Source organism: Athalia rosae, chromosome 3 (assembly GCF_917208135.1).
Source record: "Athalia rosae chromosome 3, iyAthRosa1.1, whole genome shotgun sequence".
In the NCBI taxonomy this organism is placed as follows: domain Eukaryota; kingdom Metazoa; phylum Arthropoda; class Insecta; order Hymenoptera; family Athaliidae; genus Athalia; species Athalia rosae.
Window position 1 is genome coordinate 6,732,234 of NC_064028.1, and position 21,351 is coordinate 6,753,584.

The window sequence follows — 21,351 nt, forward strand, 5'->3', positions numbered from 1 at the left end:
CTTATAATTCAGTTACAATTAATAATTAAAGGGCGTTGTTGTTCATTATATCGGAGTTTGGTAAAAGTAATGGGAGGCGGAGCCGGTCGCGGTTGCCTACATAATCTTCTCTGTAATGTAAACTTGTAGGTTTCGCGAGTGAAGGTACTCAAAACTCGTACGCCGTTGTACGTACGTACGTGTCTAACACACTTGTAACGTTCACTTTCACGTTTCCCGTATCATCGTACCCCCGGTGCTAGGAGCTGTAGCGAGTTAATACTCGCCACGTGTTTTTCTTGAGAGAAACACGTTCCGGGTTATATACCTACGTATAATCTAGTTTATCAAGGAAAACTGCCCTCGGAAATTATTAATTATTTCGTGCGAGCGTAAGAAACTTTCCGATTAACCGGAACCTTTCCTCCTCCGAAACCCCATTAATTACAATTCTCGACCCGGCTAATTTTTTAAACCGCTAGGTTACCGCAATTGAAAACTTGTAGATAAAAAAGAAATAAATTCAGGCTCTCTTACGAGCTGGTCTGTTACAAGCGCTGCTATTTTACCGCGGGTCGAATCTCTTCATCTTGGATTTAGTTGCAACGTTGCGAAGGCGACCGCCTGCAACGCCTCCGGCTTTCGGTCAGTCTTTGCGGAGTGAAACTGTAGGGGCTAACAATACGGCGAAGCCGGGGTAGCCGTGTAGCGTAAGGTCAGTATGCAATATGCCACATTTCAAACTCTCTCAATTCCCCGTAGCCGGAGAGACTCCCTTTTGGAAGCATCGCGGGGCGAGCCGGTGGTAACCGGTAGGTGGTGGTGGTGGTCCGTTGGTTGTGGGTGGGTGGGTTTTCGGCGGTCGCCTATACCTCGGCGAATCCTTAGGTTCGGGGGGCACGGGCTTGGGAATTTAATTACAGTGTAGTGCCTACATTGTAGACCCACCCGGGCCGGAAATAAAGTCCCCATTGTCGCCGTACAAAGCTTGTATTTGTCAGGAAGGTTCCGCGAAAGTCAACGTTACGCGGATTCACAGTCCTCCGCGCATTCGCCGCACCCGACACAGAGGTCCGAGTCCAGCTTTATGGGTATTAAAAACATGTCGCCATGAGAAAAATTTTACCTTTCATACCGATTCGTTTTTTCACCCCCTCCTCCGCAGCCCCGCTTTTCTGGTCGGAAACCCGTTGTTGTCGGACTTTCGTTCGTCCCCCGTGTACATGTAGATAAAGTTACCGGTATACCTTCTGGATTTATCGACGGATCAAAGTTTCCGGTCGGAAGCTCGGTATCGTCTTTCGCCACTTTCTTCCCCCCTCGCAGGCTCGCGCGCTCGCACACCTTCGGTCCTGGCGTGGCGTGGCGTCGTCGCCACGTCCCGCGAAAACCACGGTGTACATAATACTTCAGTTAGCAGTTCCAATATAGATTAGATACCTTTGCGCCTCGCGACGCCCGCCCACCACCACCCCCCCCTCGCTTCTCCGCCTCCCGCACGTCCTTCGCCGCATCCCCTGCCTCAGCTTCTCTTTCACCGCCGAAGCACTATAAGCCCCGAGGATTTCCTCGACTTTATATTTTGAGCCCCTCTTATCTGCCTCGTGCCCAAATTGCTAGGCGAACCCCGTGGATTACCTGTTTACCTTGCTGCCGATGATAAATGTACAATTAATTGCTGGGGTAAAAGTGTCGACGCATTTTACTCAGCGGCTAGTCGGATTCGCGCGTCCGTCGCCGGGTTCGTGGACAAAATAGAGCAGAGTTGGCGAATGAACGAAACTTGGGACTTGAGAAAAATTTGACCTTATACGTCGTTCTGGGTATACGAAGTATCGGGAACAGTGGTGGCAAATGAGAGAAGTAGGAGCCATCCAGACGTTTCAGGAGTTTCGAAAGGAATATAAGGGACGATAGTCTCGTCAGAATTGAATTTGGTAAACAATAACGTAGAAGATCCGTCGTGTCGTTGCGTCTTCGCATCAGAAACCGGTTGGTAAGGGTAGGTAGGTGTGTATATATATAAATATATCGCACGCGTATATAGGTAGGTACAAGACGGGTATACCCTACACCTCGCGGCTGAGTGACACGGATCGCGTTTTATCCGGGACAATTTCAGAATTTTGTTGAAGAAGAGAGACGACGCGAGTCGGTAGAGCTTGGGCTAAAATGAAAGTTGGAGGCACGGCTTGCCACAGCAAATCCGGCTTGATTAAAACACTGTACGAGGAATCCCTTACCCCTTTACGTCTCCGCTCGCTCTCTTCTCTTCGCTATACCCCCCCTCTCCCCCCCTCTACCCCTCTTTGTGTGTATAGGTATGTGCGCGCCAACCGTCTCTACTCCTCCGTCCTCCTCTTATTTCGACCTACCGCCCCCGACGCCCACAGCCCTTCCATCCTTTTCCTCCTCCGCAACGCCACTCGATTCACCCTTCAGCCACAGAGCCCGCACACCGGCTATAGTAGGTATAATCTTAATGCAGTCTTACGGCGAGGCAAGCCTATATTTCATTATAACCCGGCAGCCCTTCCGGCCTCGCGATACCGGGGAAAACCCTTTCCATTTCTACTGTAAGCCCCGACCAACTTTTGGGGGCGAGATACGAAGAGGGAAATATTATAGAACGCGCGAGCAAAACTAAACGCCCGGCGTGCCCGTCGTGTTCACCCGACCATAGGAGTGTGTGCTGCCTGCACGGGACTCGGGTTCATTTGTACGCGAACGTAACTACCTATATACGTATACGTACATGTATACCCAGATACATAAACATATGTATTGTACGTCACACGTGACTACGGGCATACCTCGGTCTAAACTCAGTTTGGAACAAGTGCATTCGGAGTTTATCAAACAAATTTTCCGCCACCGCGACAATAAAGCTGCGGGATCGGAGCGATTCGAACGACGCGTCCGTAAGCGAGACGAAAAGCCTTCCGATTATCAGGTGACGATTACGATGAGACGAAAAAAGTCGAGGCATTTGAAATTTCGCGATAACCGCGGGGCGGGCGAAGAATCCGTGTACGTACCTGCAATTGCGCGCGGAATAGCGAAGAGAATAGCGGTAGTCCGAAACAAGGGAGCGATAGAGAATCGGAGAGACTTCGGGGCGCATCGGGGATTGGCCCACGGGGCATTGTAACGTCGTAAATACCGCGACGACGTCCCTTACGTTCGACCCCACGTTGCGCACGGGTATTTCGAAAAACGAAACAGTTTCGCTGTCGGACTTTCCGCGACCCTCCGGGAAGAAATTCGAAAACGGTGGCTGTAGTAAAAAAAAAGCTCATTTTTGAAAAATGCACAAATTTTCTTGAACGGAAATCCGTTTTATGCGCGATAGGTATGAGGGGCGTCTGTCGCGCGCGACACCCCTCGCGTCACGGCTCACTTTTTATCCTTCCACATCCTCCGCTCCCTAATTGACACAATTTTTATAAACCCCCGGGAGTTCGGAGGGTTTAAGCCTTCTTTTGTGCGTTTACCGACACCTCGTCCCCGACCACGTTTCACTCGTTCGCGAACTCCGTGCCGACGAGCGAACGCCAAGAGACGAGGTGAAGCGGAGAGAGTCTTTTGACGGGGTGCCGCGCGTTCCGGCCCCATGCCTAGGCGGCATCCTCCTCGTTCGCTCGTTCATTCATAAAAATTTACCCCCTCGAAGCCGAACGAGGGTGATTCCTTTCCTATATGTACGCACGGTGTCGACGCACACCTCGCACCGTTTTAAACGCGCGGTATTTTTCTGATGCGAGATCATCCGAAGACAACCGAAAACGAGGTGAAAAAAAAACTTACGTCGTCGTCTGCCGCGATTTTAAAGTAATCAGCGAACCGTGACACTCGATGATTAAAAAGAACGGGGGAAAATTTATGTTACCGAGTCGCTCTCGACGTTTGTTTAATAGCAAGGAATCGGGAGGTGGTCGTTTATGTATACATATAAATCCAACCGTGAATGAGAAGGTAAAAACCAAAAAGCAACGTCCAAAATCCGTTCAGGGGTCTGTTTAATCCCGCGTTAGGACCTGGAAACGTGGTGTTAAAATACCGGAAAGCCAGCCTCTAATCCGCTTAAAGAGATTTATTTAATACGACGGCCTTTGCACCTCGCCCTCAGGACTCAACGGCGTTACGACTACGCGCTACGGAGGAAAAAGCGAAGGGGAAACGAGGACGCGGAGGTAGGTACAGCTTTTTTTTTGAAGCGCGCGTGCCAACGGAAACGTCTACATGTCCGACCCTCGAGGTACAAGCGGCCACCTAATTCCTACATATGCTTGTTGCTGCGATTCCCACGCCCTCAGAACCCTCGTTCGGATTCTACAGTTTTTCTTCTTTCTCTAATTTTTACGCAACGCACCGAAATTTGCCGTGGAATATTTTACGTTGGGACGTGATCGTTCGTTTCGTGAAAGTAGATCGCAATTATTTATCGAGATGATCGCGACGGGTGAAACTGATGAGAAAAATGGGGGAGTTCGCAATCCGGCGCACCTCGAACGGAAGAACTTGCGGATTTCGTAAAATGCCTATCTAGGTGTAGGTGTACGGCGTGTACGGCGTGTACCGTATTCCGCGCGGATATAATATCGTGCAATATGTCAGTGGGGTGCCTGTAAATTAAATAAAGTAGAATGAAGTAACCGGTAGAATAGCGGCTCGACTGCAAGCTACTAGCGCGTCGGGGTAGCCGACTGCGTAGGGTGGGTTTGGCTGTCGCCTATACAACCGTGCAATCCCGCAATCCCCTGCGAACGAGGCCATACAAGATTATTTTTAACTTTCTCTCATTTATATCCCGGGGCGAGCAACCGACTGGAGAAATTGCGGTAAACCAACCCGCGGCAGCACCCCCCGCGTCTGCTCAACGGAAATACCTCGAAGAGGAAATGGAAGCGAAAAGAAAGCGGCGAGAGGAAGCGAACGAAAAAAACAAGGAGAGAAAAATGTACGCGTCAGTCGTAGTCGTTTGATGATTTACAAGCAATATCTCTCTCCGGAAAATCAAAGAAAAAAACCGCGAGCGTCTACCTCGAGTTGCGACGTATGAAAAAATAAATTAAGAACATCTTGAATGTTTTTTTTTTTTTTCTTGTTAAAAGTGCAATGATTTCTCGAAGAAAAAATTTGATATTCGCATGGCAATTAAAACCCAATATTCGGCGTTCTTCGGGGATATTTCTGATAAGGGGGATGAATTATGGTCGGTAAGGCAGATGCGAGATGGGGTTGTTTTTAGGGGTAGGGACGTTCGTCGCCATCTCTCGTGGATTCGCGAAACAGGTTAGGAGTCGGTCCGTTATTGATTTGCAAAACTTTGTTGCAAACTTTCTTCGATACGTATAGCCGTAAGAAATAAAACCTCGAAGCGGGCGTCTGCTACGATACGAAATTTTCTCGTACATAAAACGTACAGGGGTATTGAAATAATTACAATCGGGCTCCGTCGTGAATTACACCGATGTCGAATTTCGGAATAATTATTCTTTCTCTTCAAATATTCCCAAGCCATAAAATGAATTTGGTCGCATGGCCAAAGTGATGAAAATATGTCGCAACGATAGTTCTGATTTTTGTATTTCTTTTTCATCTGAATAATTATTGTCAAAATGGCGATTATTAATCTTGGAAGACTCACGTTGCATTTGAATGGACCTTTAACGGGCGCATAATATGCTATTGAATTTCTATGAATAGGTTGAGCGCCTTAAGCATACAGAAGGTGGCGGAACGGAAAGGGGCAAATTTATGATAATTGCATAAATCATGACGTTCCTACACAATAATCATAATCTATTGGGATAGTTGCACGAAGTTAGCTATTTAGCCGAGGGCGAGCAAAGGCGAGGGTGAAACGAGGACGATCGCGGGTCGCTGTACGAAAGGAGAGTTTGCATCGGAACAAGATGATCCGAAAATAGCCCGTAGATATCAACGTTCAGCTGATAGTGGCATAAAAATTTCGCGTACTCCTTCATTTATTCGCGTCAATTCACGCACGTCCTCGTTCAGGGAGCAGATCCGGAGCGGTCGAGGAGAGCGAGAGAAAAAGAAAAAATGAGATGAATAAATGAATCGTCGAACGAATTAATTGCACCGTAGAGTTTCTAAATGCGTGGTAAACTTAAACGGAATTACCGCCGAAAACAAGACTCTTCGATATTAATGGCAACCGTATAGCAGATTTACAGTACGCAGACTGTATTATGCAGGCTGCTGCTGCTGCTGCTGCTCCTGCTGCACCGGGAGTAACTTAGTTATACGTTGTTAATCCGCCCGCTACGATGTTGCAATTACATGCGGGTACCTACTACCCACCTCACTACCTTATCCCTTATATCTTATATCTTTACCTCGCGTTACCTTGCCCCGAGGTACTACAGTGAAACTCCCGTCTGATTGGTGGTGCACGTCTCAACGAGCTTGATATAATGACGCCACCGACGTTCACCGTCTCGGGATTATACCTCTGTTGATATAATTATCGCTCAACAACGCAGAGTGTAATACGTGCAACCCTCATACTTATAACGCAGGTTGCCTATGAACATGCCCCGAAATAATTGCTATTCGCTCGCGGAGATCCAATGCCGCGTATATATTCGTCACGCAAAATTTTACGCGACCACATTTCAGCTCACGGTGCGATCGATGAGTAATTTTTTTAATTGAAGTAATCTCGATCGACGAACAGTAACGAAGCTCCGATTGTTGAGATTCGACGGTCCGACCGTTTCGTCGATAGGATACTCCCCGATGGAAGTCCCTGTTGCGAAGGACTCTCGAGTGCCGTTGAACGGTGAAATACCAACGGAAAATTCACAAGGATATAGTTTGAAACCGCGAGTAGGTAAGTAAGGGAAAACCAACCCCCACGGACGATAACTTTATCACGTACTGCGTTACCGACCTACCGAGCTTCTCAACCCTCCCCCCAAGAAACAACCCCAATCGAGTTTTGTTGAGCTGCGGAATCTCGAAAGCACCCGGCAGCCGAGCGACGCGAGCGACTCCGTCGCGCGTACGTGGTATCGAGTCGAGATAAAAGTTAGGGGTGGAAGACGTCCAAGTATCCCCTACTACCGTTAGAAAAGTTCTCCAAACTTCCCCTTAAACTCTGCGGAGTGGCGAGAAACTTTTGTAACAAAGTTTAAAAATCGTTATACCCGATGAAATACAGTGTAGAGAGAATTGTTCAGACAAACCGCGGCACAAACCAACGGGAATAACACGTCCTGCAGCGACACACGGGGCGGAAAATAAAGGCGTGAGCGAGAAAGTTGTAAGCGGATCCCCCCCCACGACGTTTCTTGTTTTCAACAAACGAAGCGAACCCGAATAGTACGAAAGAAGTAAAATAAGATCCGTCGTTTCATCGATTCCCCAAGCTTTTGTCGCTTGGAAATTCCCTCCACTCGTCGAATTATTGCTACACCTTATTTTTCTTCGTCTCTTCTTCAGCGGAAAATATCTCGGTTCGGTAGGAAAAAAAAAAAAAAAATAAAAAAAAATCGGCCGTATATCCGAACCCGAGTTGGAGAGCATCGGATATACCTACGTCGGTATAGCTCGAACCTAGTCGAAGTTTAAACCACCATCGCGCGGCCGCCCCGAACTATACGTACATCTTCATCCGCCCGTCGGTGGCCCCTACACCTTATGTATATATACCTTGGAAACGTCATAATAATACGATCGTAACAAAAGCAGTAAAACGGGCGTTAAACGCAGGATAGAAAGGGCTTGCGGCGCGAAAAGATATGCGATTAACGGTGCCCCCGCTTAATCGTCGATATGACGATAAAATTTTTTAAAATATCCACCTCCGGCCCACCCTCCTACCGAACGCGATTCCGAAAAAAAAATGTACGAAAGAGCTGAATCGATTATACCCCGCCAATCGCCTTCGCCGCTACTCTTATTGTTTCGCCAGGGATTCTGCGACAGAGTCAATTTAATAAGCCTGAACGTCGGACCGATCAGATTTTACCGCACCCCGCGGAGCTCGGCGGACCCGGCGCGGTGCGCCGAACACGCAGAATCTACATACGCAGAGAATAGCTGTGAAACGGTTTTCCGATTCGACGAGTAATTCGTCGTTTGATTCGATCTCACTACTGTAACGCATTCGTTGATCCGTACGGACGCACGGACAGACGGAATTTACCGACGTAACGACATTGACATTGACGACAACGATACGCGATACATCGACGATGATTGACGTTGATACGCGATCTCGTCGATGAGAAAAAAGTTTTTACTTCCACCTTTCCGAAGAGAGAGAGAAAAAGAAAAAAAAAAACACTTTTCCGGAAGTTGACGCGCCCAAAAGACCGCTGCAGCTCTTGATCACCCGTCAATCGTTTAATCCACAAATTGATTGATTCCTGCGCAGCTGCGCGAGGGTTACGCGTCATTTTGGTTCACGTGTATAACGTATGTACGTACATACATGGGTATGTAAGTCAGTCATATGTATATTTACGGGGGTATACTTATAAGCGGAACCAACCAACCCTGATATCCTGGAATTCCCAACTTCCCGCCGCAACGACCCATCACCACTCGAAAAATAAACAGCGCTGAATCGATAGCGGAACTCGAAACGAAGCCATTTTCCGAACTGATTTATTATCAGCGATCGTCTGGAGTAATTAGATATTGAAATATCAGGTAGTTCGAACGTCCAAAAGTTCGACACGGGTATTTGTCTAAATTCGGAACACCCCGTACCATTTTGAAATTCCAATCGCAAGACCAAGCGGTGCAGAGTTGATCGAAATGAAAAATCATTCCGAAGATACACCAGAGTTATGCATAATAGATCGCGATCTTCGTTAAACTCGGTCTAACAGAAGATGATCGGTTACATATAATATTCAATTGTGAGAGATAAAATATTTAAGATTATTGGATAACGAAAGAAGCAATATCGTATTTTTATACACTCGAGCTCTTACCGCGAACTAAATCCACTCGGAGCCTCACGTAATAGAACAATCACTCACTTACATCGGTTGCCGAGTAGTATTTAGCAATCAAACCGAAGAAAAAAGATAAAGAAAATAACGAGAAAAAAAAACAGAACTTTGCCAATAATCTGCTGATATCAACCTCCTCCTAGGTCCGTACCCTCGAAATGATATATATCATTACCGACCCTTCGGAAACAGAGTCTTGCCCGATCGCGAAAAAAGCAAAAGCTCTCCAATCTAACGGGGATACAAAAATTCCTCATAATTATTTTCACCCCCCTCCCCCCTCCCCCTACAGCAAGATCGCGCAATCAGTTCGACTGATAAAATTTGATTGAACTCGAGTGGCAGAATTTTAGCCTATTTCGGGTGAATTACGTTGGTGAGATTAGGATTCAAAGTGAAGCCGACAGCGGTTCACATGTATACATATGTATATGAGAGCACGTTGCGGTCCGATTGTTGGAAAGCTCTCCGTTCGCATACCGTGTACCACGTCTCTCGGGTTCCAAAACCATCAATTGCGCGATGGCTTTGATTACGGGAAATATTCCAGCAAGTGGGGGGCAACGCGGAGGTTTAGAATCACCAAAGGTTTCACTTCATAAATTACAATACCGTTCGGAGGCGGTTTGCCGAGAATTCGATACCGGAATCCATCGGTTTCTCTGCACCGCAGTGCCCAACGCCTGCACCGAAACAAAATCTAACGCCGGTAGCTGAATAGCGTCGAAAAGCACGCGAGAATCGTCTCGGGTGACGTCCCTAAAGCTAAACGGAATTCGCGAAAAACCAACGGACTTCCGGTATAGACTGGACTTCTTATTCCCCATTATATACATTATACGACGTATATCCATTGGATTGCCGCTTATATAGCGTTTTCGAAAAAGCGAAACCAACGAACTGTTTCCACTGTTTATACGGTGGTGAAGTTAAAAATATTTTCTTGGCCGCGTTCCAACGTACAGTTCCGATCTCGATGCCCGGAATACTCCGCCCCCTCAACGTTACCGGAAATAATAAAGTCACCCTTATTTGCTGATGCTGAGGTAAAATAAGTTTTTCATACGCCGAGTAAATATCGGAGATTCTAAGTTATCGCAACTTTACTCGAAAAGCGTATAGATGGGTATATTATATTACGCTGTAACGTGAGCCGGTATATCGGAAACCGCGTAACTCCCGACCTTCCCCAATTCAACGATTTCCGCGTGGAAATTTACCATCCCCCTTTCCCCCCCCCCCCCCCCCCCCCTCATTTGACGAAAGTGTACTTTTATTACTTTGTAGACTCTGATTAATTTTTTCATCCCCCAAGGAAACAGAATCTCAATTTTTCCCCCCCCCCCTCTCTCGCCCCTCCGATCTTTTATCTTTGTTTTCCCTCTTTTCTTTTCTCTTCATTTCATTTACAAGACAGCTTCGGCTGGAGCTTCGGAGCCGTTTCTTATTCCCGGGGCTGGGATGTACGTACATTGAAAATGGTGGCTTTAAATTTCTCCCGACTTATTCCACTTTCAAACTGTGGCCAGTTAAGTAGAAAACTTTGTATAATACGTTGTAGGTGGATAAATTCGCGGAGCGAGGGAGAAGGAAAAAAATTCACTACCCTAAAACGGATATGATGATAAAAGACGACTCTTCAACGCGGCTATATTTCATCTCGCAACTGTATTTCACGGGACTTCTACAGAAAGTTTTCACCCCGTTCTCAAATGTTGTATCCGATGTTTGTGTATCTTGTATCGATTCGCAGTCCCATGCGTGTGTATACGTGTGTATAAATGTAAGTTAAGAAACCTGGGAAATCCGTCAAGGAGCTTGAACGCGAATCGAGCTTTTTCTTTGTGCGTGATGTACGTTGAACCGTTACCCTCCAGCTCTGATACCTTTTCTACGTTTAATTTTCTCAATTCCGGTTAAAATTTCTAACGATATTACGGAAATCCGAATTCGCTGATGGTCCGGTTGTCGCCAATTTTTCGTTTTTCGGAACGAAAAAAAGGAACTTTCTTTTTCCGAGGTCTTTTGACCCAGCTATTCGACACAAATCTCCGAAAATTATCATTTATTTTCACAAACTAATAATTTTCTGGAGATAAATTTAGCGGCGCGAATTTCGCTCCAGATCATGAATATTCAACAGGGAAATTCATCTTTGATAAAGGTCAGGGCGTACACACCTGTTATTTTCTCACGGACTGGTGTGAGTGATAAAAAAAAAAGTGGATGTCGAAGAATTTAGTTGACTCGCAACGCCGACGGTTAGACTTACCTTTTTCGGTGTGGGATGCAAAACGGTTACCGGTACCTGTCGAGGAGTCGGTACGGCGGGTGATTGTCGAAGTTCTTTGTCGGGTTCAGGGGGTGTCTTCGGTGTAGGTCGACTCGACGGTAGCTCGAGGAGATGCTGTATCGAGTGATTCTGTCTGGTCTTTCTCCCCGCCATACTGTAAGAAAAGTTCTCGAGATAAGTCAAGAGAAAAAAGAAAAAAAATCGACAAAATCGAAGAAAAAAAAAAAAAAAAAATCACGCAGGTACAGCTTGGGCGAATGTAATAGTGAAAACTTTGTTTCGAGAGAAAAAAAAATAAAAGAAAACCGACGAGTTCGGAAGAATATAATTACACATAATAACGACGAAGTTTGAAATTGAAAAAAAAAAAATTAATGAAAGAAAAAAAAAGAGGAAATAAATCTCTCGGGTACCGGGGACAAGAACTTTTTAAACCGATCGATCTTTCTCATCTGCTCGGTTAAAATGATCAGAGGCGAGAGAGGAAGGGGGGGGGGGGGGGGGGGGGGGGGAAGTGGAGGGAGAGAAAAAGAGCAATGATAAAGTTGGAACCTCCGCAAACTGAGTCGAGATCCCAGAGTTGAAACTCTTTTGGATGACAAGTAGTATATGAACGCAGGTAATCAATATACCCTTCGTTTTGCTTACCGAAGGGCACCGACAAGCAGTAAATCAACCCCGGACAACTTTACGGGGGTTAACAAAAGCTTTTCCTCATGCGACCGCATTCGCAGACGAGTTCCAAAACTATACGACCGCTGTACGTGTGTATTTTTATACACGTGCACTTACGTGAAAAATATTCTCTACGAAAGACCAAGCACTGTGTTTAGGGTGTCATTTGTCTGAGCCAGACTAGTTCTGTTCTACATATTTAATAGGGTGTACAGTTTTTTCACGCTGGAGCGCATCGGTGCGATAGAAAAATTAGGAATTTTGAATCGTGAAATAAAAAAATCGACAAAGGATGCTTGGTTCGATATCGCATAAATTTGTGAACAAGAGAGATCACAGTAGGACGAAAAATAGACTCATCTTAAAACGAGGACGATTCTCGACACTTTTTTTCTCATAAACTTCCAGCATTTGACAGACGTTCGGAAAGCTGCAACTACGAATATAGGTATACGTATATCTCAGGAAAGAGTAACTTTTATCTTTGCATCTCCCGCTTCGTGAATATCCAGTAAAACTTTCACATTTAACTTTTTCGCCCTTGTTGGAAAACGCCCGCGTACGACCAACAAAGCTCATCATAGAAAAGTTTCGCTAAACAAGGAACGAGCGTTTCGAACGAGGGAGACAAACCGATACGGTAACAGAATTCAACTCGATATTTATATACCGCCATACCCATGCAACTTATAAAGATAGATATAGTAGTATATCTACGGCACATTTAACGGGCAAACTACTCCCGGTAAAGTCGCGAGTTGTTGCACCAACCGAGGGGGGATTCGAAACCCACCGGGTGTCCGCGATGTGAGTAGAGAAAATTTCTCACACCTGATAATCGTCGCAATTTTTACCTAGCATTTTTTCCTTCGTCCCACGTACCTACGTATCCGCATAAATTACGGCATGTACAATTTTATTGTACAAATAAACTACAAGCGGTTGTGAGCGTTAGATTTTCGCCCGGAAAGCCAGACACGTGATACGATTAAATAAACACGAGAACATCGCCTTCGTCCGGAGGGTTGATGGTGTTCAGTGCTTAACGGGGACTTTATAGAAGCCATAAAAGCTCCGCGTTATACATATATATACGTATAGCTGAATTGTTCGGTGACGGGAACGATAACCGCAAGGCGAATTGCTTACAACTCCATACGTATATGTCACGTCCTTTTTCAATGATTTACGAGGCGTATAGAGAGCAGTAAAAAATTTGGACGAAATAAAAAAAAATGGTAATAAGAAACGAGGAAATATTTGAATTCTCTGGATCTCAAAGAAATCAAATTCTGATGAGATTATCTCGGTTACACGAATTTAAATCGCACGGTAGAAATAATTTCGCGAAATTTGTGAAAATCCGATTATCAACGATGTACAAAAATTATCATTCTGATCACAGGTAGGTAGGTACGTACGTCGAACGTTCTACGTGTACGTAGTCGCTTGATAGACATACTTGTATGATTACCGAGCGCATATAATATGTAATTGAATTATTTTCACCGAGAAAAGCTTGCCCACCTTTATCCGCAAGCCACTCGTAAAAATACTTGGAAAACTTATCGCGAGAAAGTTTCTATGGGTATGATGTATAATACCTGTATATATACGCGGGGGGATATTACTATACATATGTATAACTTAACGTGGGTATGAAAGAAAGCAGGAGCAACGGTAGAACACAGTCAAGTTGTTCGGAAACTTCGGTAAAACTGAAAAGTTAATTTAGCCGTGTTAAATTACAAGAGCGGCGAGGCATTAAGCTCCGAAAAACTTCTCCAGATGACTAAAACATTATTATCATCATCATCCCCGTTATTATTATCGTATTGTTCTCGGTTGTTAATAACATATCGGAGGCACATAGTGGTAACTTTATCAATCGTTATCGCCTAATAACAAAGTACCGGCCTCTACCCGCGATTTTATCAGAGATATCTATTGATATAATCAATTGCGGTACACGATGGGGGCTAAATCTGTCCAACAAGCGCGCGGTGGGCAATCAATAAAACATGAAAGTTCAACTGCAGGAGTATAATGGGATAAACGATCACTCTAAAAAGATTAACTCTACCATACCAAAAATCTATATATATATATATATTTATACAGGTGGAAAGAAATCAAAAAAAAAAAAAAAAACACAAAATTGACTAAAATGAAAAAGAAAAACAAGGGGGGGTAGATACCCCCACGCTGGTTCTCGTTACGGGGAACTATCGACGCATATTTTTGACGAACGGAGTAATCGGATTTATGGGAATTTTTGAATCGGATCGACCGAATAATAATCACGACGGCTCGTCGGATGATGTTGAAACGTCAAATGTCTACCGAATGGGGTTGTTTGCCGTTTCAGATCAGCGTTGACAACTGGCCTTAATTTCCTTTTAATGCTCTCATCGGAGCGATCGGGGTGAGATAAATGCTTCCTGAATGAATTTCACCTCGACCCTATACCCAATCTTGTCTTTGCTCTCTTTCGTTTTCTCTCCGGGTCTCGGTTCTCTTCTCTCTCTCTCTCTCTCTCCCTCCCTCCCTCTCTCCCTCCCTCCCTCCCGCCCTTCCTCTCGCTTTCGACGTACTCGGGCCTGCGCCCTGGTCGACGGAGCTTTTGTTGCCCGTGGAGCTTTGCCAATATTCCCCCGATCATTGTGTTCCCCGGATTGCCTCTTCGGATCGCGAATCGTGATGGTCGCTTGCATAACCGTACAGATATAGAGCTTTTCCTACGTCTGACGGCCTCTTTCGAAAGACAAGCCAAGAAGTTTCGAATAACAATCAATCGATTAGCTAATTATTACGAGCTCTCGATTATCCTCGCTTCGACCGAGGTTGAGGGTACAGGTGAAATTATTTCTTCGACGTCCACGTAAAAGCGCAAATATATTACTACGCCCGCGTCGAGAGTTCGGGAGAACTTTCACTCCCACTTCAATTCTAGCTCCTCTTCGAAATTTATACCGTCAGAACCGACACAGAAGCCAACGAAGATGATCGATTTCGCGATGTAACGTTAGTTAGCCAAGTTTCTAATTCCGATAGATTCGTCACAGAACTATGTCTCAGATGTTTAATGATTTTTCGGTCAAATCGCCGACAGGGAAGCATATCTTGGGGTTTGATGGTTGGATAATATGCGCCATAGAAACTTGGGCGTTTCGCCAGATAAATTGGAGTGTACCAACTTATGGTTGGGCAAAGTGAGTAAAGTAGCTACAGCGAGGATGAGTTCGGTGGTTGGAGTACGGGGGTTGGTGGTATACATATACGCGGATAAGGGAAGGTAATGAAGGGAGAGAGAGGGAGAGAGAGAAAGTTAGCTATAGGTGGTTAAGAACTGAGCCGAGTTGGGTATACGGCACTTCTAGACGTTGTTCTTCCTCGAGATACTAGAGAACCAAGTAATTTCGAGCTCAAACTTTGCGGACACGGCGCGCGCCACGCTACCAACAGAAAGAGAGAGAGAGAGAGACGGGGGTGGATGTCGCGTGTCGAGGAGATGCCGTGTGTTTTATATTCTGGAAAATTAGAAAAGTTCACCCCTGGCCGCGCGTCCTCAAAATCTCAGTAGTTCCGTACAGCGTGTAACACGTACCGTTGACGTTCACATGTCTGTATACGAGAATTGTCGTCAAATTTTTCAATTCATCGAAAATAAGGAGAAAAGAATTATCGACTCACAGACGTCAGTTATCGGGGCGTAGGTCAGCCTCCGATAAAATCGCGTATGTATACGTATCACGCATTCGACAAAGTCTATCCGATATTAGGCTTCACGTTGATCGTTTACGGGGAGGACAGTGTTTGGCAAACGACATATTCGATTGGCTCGATATCTCCGTCGGCCGTGTACGGTGTTCGCGCGGCTATACGTGTACACGCGGTGGCTTGACGTAGCGAAGCGTGGGAAATAATTCGCTGAATTGATCGAGTGATGAGAACAGCCGCTTCGCTTGCAGCAATAGCGGGAGGCCTCGGGAGCGCTCTGTATCACGTGTATATCCGGCATAGGTGTAGCCACGTATACGCGTGCCACTCGAAAAATATACGGAGGTAGGTGAACACACCGACGTACGGGTGCCTCGGCTACACAATTGTGTATGTAACGTATAAGCCGTAAAACGCTAAGCTCCACGAGCTTTAACCGGGCATTGCGACGTTTAACGTCGTCGACTACGCGATATGTGTTTTCGTCCTACCTTCGCGGATATGAAATTCAACATGGCGTATTAATGTAATAATATTTGGCAAACAAATGTACGTGCATCTGTGTACTGCAACTCGGTATCCGTGAAAGCGGCTGATGACATTACTGCATAATGGGATATGCAGGTCGGTTCGAGCAAAATTTTAGGTACCTTGATTAAGTGGCGAAATCTCCGTGTGTGTCGTAACGTGTTACGATACACGCGTAACGAAACTACCATTTATAGACGTGTATATTGTATCCGTTTGTCTCTCCGCAGTGGATCGCGGTCCGCGAGTTTGCCTTTTTCCCGGTAACGCGCATCTCCCGACCATTTTCCGAGTCTCGCAATTCAATCTCGCCCCTCTCTCTTTCGCTTTCCTCCCCCGCCCCCCCCCCCTCCCCCTCGTATTTCGCCTCCGTCGCCTCCGCTCTCGACAGGTTTCCTCTTTCCCTCCGCATCCACCGCGGGGGAAAAACTTCGAACAAACTTCGGACGGGAGTTAGTAGAACTCGACGCGGGACCAGAAGAGTGGGTAGCGAAGCGAACTCATAAAGTAACTAAATAAAATGATGTGATTTTAACTTTCGGTACTACCCTCTCCTCCCCCCCCCCCCCCCCTTCGCAACCTTCCTCCGCAGATCGTACCTATACCACCTCCTACGGAAAACTCCGACCCTTATTTTCTGCTTCGTTTCTCATAATGGCCGGTGTATAGTTTTCTCTTTGTCTATTTATCGGCTAGACTTGTATTTGTTGTAAATCCGATCTACCGATCGATCGATCTCCGCCGTATACATCATTTATAAACAACATTGCAGTAAATTATCCTGACACGAAATAAATTTGTACGATTTATGTATACCACGGGGTAGGGGAAGGGGTGTTTTTGTTCAATTCACTGTAGTTGCATTGGTTTTTCATTTGCAAATAATGCACCATCCGCTCTTTTATTGCGATATTTATAATTGAATATTCGGGATACCTATCATTTCTGACGATTAGAGTCAATCAAAACGTATGAATATAGAAGAAACATGTGAAAAAACACAGAAATTATTGTTCAATAACACGCGATGGATCGAATATAAATTCATGTACCCGCCACACCTACAATAATTCGCGTCGAACAATCAAGTATATTTTTTCATCAGATTCGTTGAGAATTGCATTCAAACGGACGACTCGATCTGCAGGTTTCACGGGTTTTTTTTTTTTTTCTTCTAACGGAAGTGAAAACAACCGGCGAGTAAATTTTCTGCAACTACTTTGAACCGTTCCGAAGTTCTCAATGACCCATCCCCCACCTGTAAGTTACGTTTGGCGGGTTCGTCTGCGTATCGAATGCCTACGCTTTTCTTAAATTGCTATCAAAAAATGCGGTCAAAAATATTCAAAAAAAAAAACATTCAGAGAAAGCAGTCACAAATTTTTCTTTCTACCTCTGCTGCGGAGCGCCATATCGTAGTCCTCTGCGCTGCTGTGCACTGTCACGAGCCACTGTTTCACGTCTGATACAATCCTTTCACACGTCGACCGTGAAAATTCAATAAAATCACCGCATTATCGAATTGCATGAGATGAATTTTCGTCAAACACGTATCCGAGAAAAGCAGCGTAGGTTGAAAAACTGATCGTTACGTACTCGTACCTCAAGAGAGCTTGCAAAGTTTCGCATGAATATACACGTGTGCATGTATCAAAGAAAAAAAAAAAAAAAAAACCAGACAAAACTGCGTACGAAGTAGATAATGTTTTAATGAGTTTAACGTTCTAATTAGCCAGTCAAATAATTAGAACATCCGTGTACAGGTGGTATATGCAAAGGTACGTATAGATATAACGGAAGATACAGGTACGCGCGTACCCCACGTTAAATATTCCGATTCTGGGGCAAGCCGCTGATATTATAAGTACTGCGCAGTTCTTTCGAAGACGCGTAAACAGAACTACACAACACCTGATAAACCCGCGGAGTTCGTTCAACTAGAATTTAATTTTCAACCCGGATTTTTAACGAGCGTAATTAACACCGCGCGACGATGACTCGATGATTTATCCGAAGTTTAATAACTCAATGGTTATGCGTATCTACGGTTGTTCCGGAGATCCGAAGTTCGTCGTCGCACGACTGGATGATAATAACCGAACCGATCACCGAGAGCGACAACACTTGACTGAAATCAAATCAAAACATCACCTAGACCGAGGTCACGTAAACAAAACTTCTCGGATATTCCGTCGTTGCCAAGTCCCTCGTGCAGATTTCGAAGCGAGTAATATGTAGCGGATTAAAATTCCGAAGAGGAACAGACGTTTGAATATGAAAAGGCAGTTTCGCAACGGCGGCTCGGGGAATGAATAATGGGCGTATTAAAAATAAAAGGAGATTGAAAAAATGGATTACGTACATTTGTATACGTGTGAATTTCCGTATGACTTTTAACCACGGATACGTATATAGGTGGAAATTGTGTAGACCATTATGGTTCGCAATCGGCAAGTTTTGAGGACGCGTGCGCGCTGCTAGATACACTAAAGTTGAATCGCGGCTCGCCGCATGCTCCGCAGCATCCCAAAGCCTGTTATATAGCCACTTGGCGATATTCAAACACAATGCGGACGACACAACCGTGTGGCCCTATGGAATAGAAATAACGTGCTAATGAGATTGTCAGGGCGTTGAGATTAAAGCTGATATTGGCACGTTTAAAAGAACACGTCTCTCTCTCTCATTGTCAGTTCCGTCGTATAACGTAAAAATGCAAATTTCTCTCTTCGAATATACTTTTTCCACCCCCAAATTTTACCTCGGCTTCGGCGTCCCGATTGGTTTCAGTTTATTCCGGTGTTATAATATCAGCATGCTTTTTTTATTTTTCATTTGGGAGAAAAGAATGAATTCGTTTTGAAAATTTTACGTACATATAATCACATGTGTAATGGACTTTGGTGAATTTCAATATGGTGCAAAATACTATTTCCGCATCTGGTCGTATATTTGTTTGTTTGTTGAATGAAATTCGCATATACCGTGTATCGCGAATATATGGACGCAGCAATTCATATCAGCCGGGGTAAATGTAGGTATGTGTGTGTATACATATAATACGTAATATAGTTGATTGAATTTCATAAAAAGATATTTCATCTCATTGTTATACCCTGTACAACTGCACAGTCCGCAGTATAATTGTTATTGACTAATTGCAAAAGCTTCTCTCATTGAAACCGGTTTTCAAGCGTCGTAATGCAAATGTAGAGAAACATTTCAAAGCTCTTGCAGAGTTGTCAGTTTGATGTATTCGATGTACAACGGTACACTTTAAGAGTATATAAGGTAGCTATACGATACGACCCACGTATGTTTTACTCGGATTCAGACGCCAACGTGAACTCACTCATCGATTATTCATCCGTCTTCGGAACAGAAGTTTAACGATCTTCTCGGAGTTCTCCAAACATTATCGGATTGATCGTCAGCTACAGCTATTTTCATGACCGAATTCATTTTCGGTGTGATTTTTGGCTCGGCCGAATGTTTTTCAAAAAATATGATCTGGGGGGCCGGGCACCACGCGAAAATACCACGAAAATGTCGCGCGTATACCTGCACGTGAGATTTCATCCGCATCACGCCTGTATGATCACCTACTGTAAACGCGCGTACCGAGCACGCGCGTCGTTGCACAGCTGACTCGTGACGGATCGGATCAGCAGCTTTTTCGGAGTGAAATTTTATTTTTCGCTCCCCGTTTTCCCCTATATTCTACATTCCACGTATTTTCCTCGAAAGGGCTTCAAATTTTTCCTCCAACAGCTGACTGCACGGTTTCATTACTTTTGGGGGTTTTTTCCCCGATCTTTCGAGAGTCAAAAATACGGATCTCTGAACCGGTTACCCCGGGAACAAAGTCTATGAGTTGCTTCTTCCTTTTCGTACAGGTTCTTCGAGAATGATAAATTATTTATCGCGCATCGAAAGGGTACATAGTAATCGATTTAGTGTCCGAAGTGGCATCGGTAACGCGCCCCGAATCTTCGCATTTACTTTTCATTCAGCGTTGAACGGAAGTGGAATTTTCGTGCACCGATGTACTTTCCACGATGTACTTTAATTCGCTTTCAAAATAACGTCCACCCGATCCGCTCGTAGTTATATTTCTAAAATCATTCGAAGCACTCGGCCAACAGATTTATGAAAATGAACACCGTGTAGAGTAACGTACGATATATTCAGATTGAAATGAAAGCGCACTTACTCGACGTAGTTTCGACGGTAATGTGTAATCCTTGAGACGTTGAGGTCGTTGTAACAAATATATTTTCACTGTACACGTATTAAAAAATCCTCGGACGTTTTCATCGTTCACATTCTATTGTCCTGCAATGAGATTTGCCGGGAAACTGTTACATAAAAACAACTACGCGACCGCGTCGTAGTCCGGGTTCACAACTTGACGAAAGTTTATTTCAAACATGGGGTTGCGCTGGCGCGGACTAAGCGGAACGGTGGTGGTGGTGGTGGTAGTAGCGCTGCGAGGGGGCGAGGGTGAGGGTGACGGGGAGGGTTGAGCTGTAGGGGCAGAAGTTGCTAGCCGACGGGGATGAGCACAGGGAGCGGAGACGGGTGACGGAGATGCCCAACTTTGTAAATAAAAAAAGTTTTCAAGTCACTCGGTGGACCGCGACAGGGGCGCGAGGGCGAGCGCATGATCCAATATGGCGACTACCTGCAAAGTTACAAAGCACCTGAGGATTTCCAAAACCGATAATACGTTTCTACCGAGGATGACGTTCGGTAGGCAAAAGTTTGCGGAAACCGAACGTCCGCGCTACGAGATCATTACTCGTTCCAGTTTTACCGCAATCTTTTCTTTTCGAACAGCGAAAGATTTCTCATTCTTATCGTTTGAAATGTGAAGGTTCGAGGATATTCAGCACAAAATTGTGCGTACGGACATTCGATACTCCTAGTCTTGGATCACCCCGAAGTCAGTTAGTGAAATAACGGCATTCGGCCACGTGGCGATCGCTGTAAGAAACTACTGCGAAGAGTGCGTGACGCTAGAATGGCTATAAAAGCACCACGTGTCTAGAGTTACCCCTTGCCGTCCGACCTGCGCCCCAGATCCCGTCCCGACGGCAGAAACAACCCCGTCCCCCTCCCCCGTCATTCCCTCGGTACAAGCTTCACGGTACAACAAAC

At 45.2% G+C, this 21,351-nt stretch overlaps 1 protein-coding gene across 11 annotated transcripts in view; it reads right to left on the reverse strand.

The window, feature by feature from the left end:
• The window catches only part of LOC105687725 (AF4/FMR2 family member lilli), a 269,224-nt gene that overhangs the window by 240,605 nt on the left and 7,268 nt on the right, over nt 1-21,351 (reverse strand). For 6 of the 11 annotated variants that reach the window (XM_048652878.1, XM_048652882.1, XM_048652880.1 and 3 more), the window contains exons 1-2: nt 17,585-18,310; nt 11,248-11,422 (exon numbers count right to left, since the gene is read on the reverse strand). In XM_048652878.1, coding sequence (XP_048508835.1) covers nt 11,248-11,421 — 174 coding nt within the window. In that variant the 5' untranslated portion in view covers nt 11,422; nt 17,585-18,310. Of the gene's footprint in view, nt 1-11,247; nt 11,423-17,584; nt 18,313-20,404; nt 20,733-21,351 lie in introns of those variants that run through there. The other 5 variants (XM_048652876.1, XM_048652879.1, XM_020853298.2 and 2 more) reach the window with 4 other exon arrangements.